General features: G+C 43.6%; 1 protein-coding gene across 1 annotated transcript; it reads right to left on the bottom strand.

Annotated features, from left to right (window-relative positions):
• Nucleotides 1-1,758: 1,758 nt before the first annotated feature.
• On the bottom strand, nucleotides 1,759-5,575 carry ARL4A (ARF like GTPase 4A). The gene is made up of 2 exons (XM_088453143.1): nucleotides 5,425-5,575; nucleotides 1,759-4,517 (listed from the first exon to the last, which is right to left on the bottom strand). The coding sequence occupies exon 2, from the start codon at nucleotides 4,453-4,455 to the stop codon at nucleotides 3,853-3,855; it is 603 nt and encodes a 200-aa protein (XP_088309269.1). The 5' UTR covers nucleotides 4,456-4,517; nucleotides 5,425-5,575; the 3' UTR covers nucleotides 1,759-3,852.
• Nucleotides 5,576-5,838: the final 263 nt, after the last annotated feature.

Here is a 5,838-nt window from a genome sequence, read left to right as displayed (position 1 = left end):
TCATTTTATTTGGTACTGAAGCACCCACCCGAGGCACGTGTCCTGAGGCACCCAGTTTGGGAATCACTGGTCTAGCCTACTCTATAAAATGACAGCTAGAAGCCGATTGGTTGCTATAGGAAACTTCTCACTCTAAGGTTTGATACACCTCCCCCTTAGTATGACTATAAGAGTTAAAGCAAACATTTCAAAGTGCACCTACTCTTTTGGATGGTACTGCGAGGTCTTCACACTGCTAATACACAAGTGCAGGGAGAGGGCGTGGATAACACACAACAGAGACTGTCTACATGGAAAGGGGGAACCAGGAGTGGATTCGGGATTAGCTGGCGAATCGCGCACTCTCCTCCGCAGCATGTGTCTTGCCGCGGACAGGTACATCAGTCATACCCACAGCTGTAGCACTCGACTGCCCCAGTTTTCACAGTACAGGACGGCTCTGTGCCACTGGAAATCTGTAAATGATGATCTTACTTTTGCCCTGTTTTCAGACTCCAGCTGCATGCATATGACCAGATATATTATAGCCATCACATTACATATGTTAGGTTGCATTGTGTCCCCTGATGCATATATTAATAGCCTTCTACGGTACAAGCTGTGATCACCGTACTTTATACAGAAAAGTAACCAGAATGAAGAATACCACTTGTGTCCTATTTCCTGTGCCCTCACATAGCTATTTTTAAAGAAGAAATAGTTAATTTCGCTAATTTATGTATCAATTATCAGATCTCAGAGTGTAAGCTCCTCGGGGCAGGGTGAACCTTACCCTCCATTTGATTTCACTTTACATATGTGACCAGATACCCCTCCCCCCTTACTTTTTACAATAAGCACGCCTCTCCAATGCTCTTGGTGACTTATCTCAGAAATTTGTTAAGTCATTGATGCATTTTTTATTTTTTTTTGTTTCCCCTGGAGCAGTTACACATCAGTCTCATATTCTTAGATGATGGACAGCGGAATGTTTACAATAAAATTTTGGGGTCAATTCAAATAAATGCCATGTAATACTGCAGGTCACAGAGCCATGTACAGTGCGCACATCACCCTTACATACGGTAGCCCAACATTAGATGTAGAGTGCACACCCCTATAGCATTAATGACAAGCGCCATTATACACACTGCAACCGCCACCATGATGGCGCGTCGTCTGCACCACACCTTCATCGCATTTAATAGAATATGCCCCTTCTTGTCATAGTGGAAATCTTTAAATCAAATAAAGCCATGCTAACTTTTCACTTTTCTCCCAAGCGATGGACACAAAGAGACAGGTATCTTTAGAATTGACCCTGTAATTGAGGTCCACCTAGAATGCTGCACAGAAGACAAAAGGTCATGTTAAGGGGGCGATGTATTAAAGCGTCCAAAGACTGGAGAAGTGGACAGAAGCCATCGCCCTTAGCAACCAATCAGCTTTGAGGTAGCACTTATCAAGTACATTCCATAAAATGATAGGTAGAAGCCAATTGGTTGCCATTGAACACTTCTCCACTATCTTTAGTAGCTTTGATACATCTTCCCAAGTGTGGCCACTGTATTAACAAGCAAATGTTTCCCCAAGATGGTTTCCAGGGCCACCTGTTGCTATTTCACCAGGCAGCGCCAGCGGACTGCAAAATGTTTACCACAGACTGGTTGGTGGTGATGGTAAGAGAGTGAAAGTATACGTGTACATGGTCTATTAAGATTGAAATAAAAAATATATCTATATAGTAAAATAACAATGAACACAAAATATCAAACGACCTTTAGGACTTGTTTATTTAAGCTGAAGAAAATAGTCCACGGTTTTAGGACTAGACGTTACCGAATCAGTGACTCAGGTCACATACATTTACACCATTCAAACAATCCGATGGTTGACCAGAGTCCATTCAGACAGCTGCCATATCTTATCAACCCCCACCCACCAAATACTAGGTTAAAGTGCATGTTGGCATCTACCTAGGACACTGACGGCTGGAACGCAAAACAGAATGATTATAGAAACATGGTGATGCAATGCAAGGACTTAGACAAATGGACGTTATAAAATGGGAGAAGGAACCCTTCCCAGTTACTGTAACAGCTCAACGAGAATGTAAACTGCACAACCGTCGTCCGTCATTGGAAAGCTGTGCAAAAACCACCACAATGATAAAAACAGAACACAGGTGCATCCATTAAAATAAATCAGACAAAATGGAATTGTCAAAACACTTGAGCCACAGGCTGTCTGGGGGAGGAGGGGGAAGAATAACAGTAAGAGTAGTCGGAACGCTGTACTGTGGTGTTAGAGTATAACCCGTATATTAGACAGTAGAAATTCTCTGTATGACTGACTAAGAGGTGGAACAGAAGTTTAGGAATCAGACAAAAAAAAAAAAAAAAAGTTTAGCAGTTTTGTGTATTCAGTCTGTTGACTTCACAAAAAGTCGGTGGAGTTTAGGTTCTTTTTGCTATATTTTACACTTGCAGATTCTAAGTCAACAGTTAAAAGGGTAACTAAAGCGAGAAGTCGGGATATTCCACTATAAAAAGTCATTGTGTGATATTTATATAAAAGCTACCCAAAATAAAAATTACAAAAAAAAAAAAAAAAAAAAGTGTATTCTTCCTAGGTTGTGAAGTGCAAGCTATTGTTCTCTGTTAGCCATCTGCATCTCTGAAAGCCCCCTTTAATTTAAATAGCACCAAGAAGTCATTAGTGTGCATAAAAGAAAACAAAGGGTTTTAACATTAACCCATTTATCTCCTCCTGAAACCCTGGATATTCTGTAGCCCCAGGACACCTGCCTATCTTAAGAGAGAGGCACACCAGGGAACGTTATTAGTATTTTGCAAACCTGCATGTAGGCTGGCCTTGATCTGCAGTCTGTCAACAATGAGAGAAAATAAAAAAGTCACAATTATATAATGCAAGTGTCAAATAGAGCTGAAACAAAAACAAAAAGAGGCAAAATAACCTGGAGATCAGCAGCTTATTTAGAAACAAGTCTTATCTTCAGCTATCTTGCTCCCAAAAACTACTGCCCACTATCAGTAAAAATTATTATTTTATTTTTTTTAAACTAAACTCCACAAAACCAAAAAAAAAAAAAAAATTGTCATGAATCGTGTCAACAACTGTGCTCTTTATTCATAGTACAAGTCCTTCTAAAACAGGTCCTCATGCAGGTAGCACCCCATCTGCAGACTGTGACATAACACTGGGTTCTGACTGCATCTAGCCCAAAGCCCCATAAATGCCATTTATACAATACTAGACAATGCATAGCATTTTCTGTGATGTAACAAACACGTAGTAAACCACAAAGACAGGAAAAGACTGAAATTCATCATGCACTGCATGTATAATATTCAGAGGACTTAAAAATGGTTATTAGCATGAATTGCAAGGCCACCTCCTTACGTTTGTAGATGGAATGCCAACATTGCGAGAGATGCCCATATTTCGTGTCAGTAAAAAAAGTGAATGGGGCAAAGTAACGGAGCATGCCCCTAAAGTTCATCTCTAAGTAAATAGTAGATCATTAGCATTTTTATAGTCTCGGAAGTTTCTCTCAAAACACGTCACCCCCATTGCAGCACCTTGCGAACATTCGATCACTCATGATGACTTGGTCGGGTCCCAGCCTCGGACGTACACACTATGATCTCCCGATGTTCACAAAACCCAGACACACTGTGGACCCGCAGGACTACAGAAGCCCGCACAGTGATAAATAAAGGTGGAATGGAGTCTGCCGCCACTACCCGGCAATCCCAGGCTCCTGGCACAAACCTGGGACGTCAACGCTTTGATGGCAGGCCTACGCTTAATATATTTTTTGTCATACTATGACGCAAAGACCTTAAGAAATCATCTTTTCTTCTTTTGCTGTCTCAGCATTTTCCGCCTCTTAATGATCATATCATATAGTTTCTCTATGCCTTCCCTTAGCCCGTCACCAATGATGGCACATGTGGGCTGGAGATGCCACGGCGTGGACGAGCTCAGTTCATTTAATGCCAGCAGCTTCTCGATTTCCGAAAGCGAGAGAGAGTTCCTGAGGTCCTGCTTGTTAGCTACAATGAGAACAGGGACACCTTGGTTCTCGGATATCTTTGTAATCTTATATAGCTCAGTTTTCGCCTCCTCCATCCGTTCAGTGTCCACCGAGTCCACCACAAACACAATCCCATCGGTGCACCTCGTGTAGGACTTCCACAGCGGGCGTAGCTTCTCCTGCCCCCCAACATCCCAGAAGTGAAATGTCACAGTTTTGGAATTGCCAAGTGGCACTTTAATTTTCTCAGTGTTAAATCCTTTGGTGGGGACGGTGTTGACGAACTCGTTGAACTGTAACCTGTACAACACGGTCGTCTTTCCGGCGCAATCCAAACCCAAGATGGCAATATGCAGAGCGTGAAACGGCGATATACCAGACAGGATCGGAGTCTGTTCCGAAAGCCCGTTCCCCATCGTAAGAAAGTCTATAACAGCAAGAAAACTCTGGGTGTTCCTAATCCGCTCCAGCAAATTGCCTAAGAACAAAAATACTTTCATCAAACACACAAAAATAGTTTTTGTACAGATGAAATAGCTACACATACATCAGCACCTGGCGGCAAATGGAACATAAATTGCCGGATTGAATACAGGGCAATTATTCTGAAAGATTCCCTACATACAGATTTAAATAAAATGCTTGCGTGCGCCCTTGGTGTTTACTTATGTAGGAGAGATGACAATTACAAGGAGCTGGAGAGATGCACTGGACCCTGGCTGAGAACACCGATTGCAGTGTGATTGGCAGCACAGACCCTGCGATATGACAATCCCTGTTGCTGGCTAAATCAGCTCCTGTAAGGGAGAACGTTCCTATGGAAAGTCCGCCGGTGAAAAACAAATCCTGCAGGAAAAGGGGTGTTGTCTGGCTACAGTCTCCAACCACAATAATTATGCTCAGCACTTGCTCGCATGTGATAAAGGGAAGCCAACTGGGGTCAATGGGAATCACCCATCTGTCTCCACATATTCTGTAGTTCAGAAGAGATAGAGAGATATGTGTATATATATATATATATATATATATATATATATATATATATATATACATACATACATATATACACACACACACACACACGTTTCATGTGTAAGGTGCATTGAAATTCTTGAACTCACCAGTTCTATTTCATAGCCCCCCCCCACCTCTCCATCTATCTGCTATGGACACTATGCACTGATCTGGGAGCAGAATAGCCATCAGACTGCAGCAGGCTCTGTAAGGCACAGCTGTTAGCGCACTGGCAGGTAGCATTTAGGACTAGTATAACTCGGGCAAGTGCAGAAGTAATTACCTCCCTCCCCCACCCAGAAAATGCTCGCCCTCCAGCGACCCCCCCCACACCTCTCCATTGCAACGTCCGAGGCCTGCCCTGCACCCACCTTTAGTGCAGCCACTCCATGTAGTGCTGCAGTGCCTGGTATCCACAAAGAGCACTCAGCAGCATCACCCCAGGCCGGGAGCACAGCACAGACTGCCAGCAACAACACATTACCAGGCAAGTGACTGGCCGCTGGGCCACGCCCCCCGCTCACTCCGCGCACGCTGATTGGCAGGGGAGATTCCCCCCCTTACTAGCATTGTCTTGGTGTCTGATTGGAAGGGAGTCCTGTCAGTCTCAGTCATTGTCCCCCCGCCTCACCTGTTGGCGCCAAATGACGTGACTGTAACTGAGGAGGACTCGGAGGAGACAGCAACAGCGCAGCAGCCAGTTACCTGTTATTAGTATGGGGGTACAGTCATGTACAGTGCGGGGAGAGGCGTGTGTCCCACTGACATGTCATTAGTATGGGGTA

The sequence above is a fragment of the Taudactylus pleione genome, unplaced genomic scaffold (assembly GCF_031769625.1).
Source record: "Taudactylus pleione unplaced genomic scaffold, aTauple2 ptg000571l, whole genome shotgun sequence".
Lineage (NCBI taxonomy): Eukaryota > Metazoa > Chordata > Amphibia > Anura > Myobatrachidae > Taudactylus > Taudactylus pleione.
Note: the sequence above shows the minus strand (reverse complement) of the source record. Positions and strands in the feature narration are given on the sequence as shown.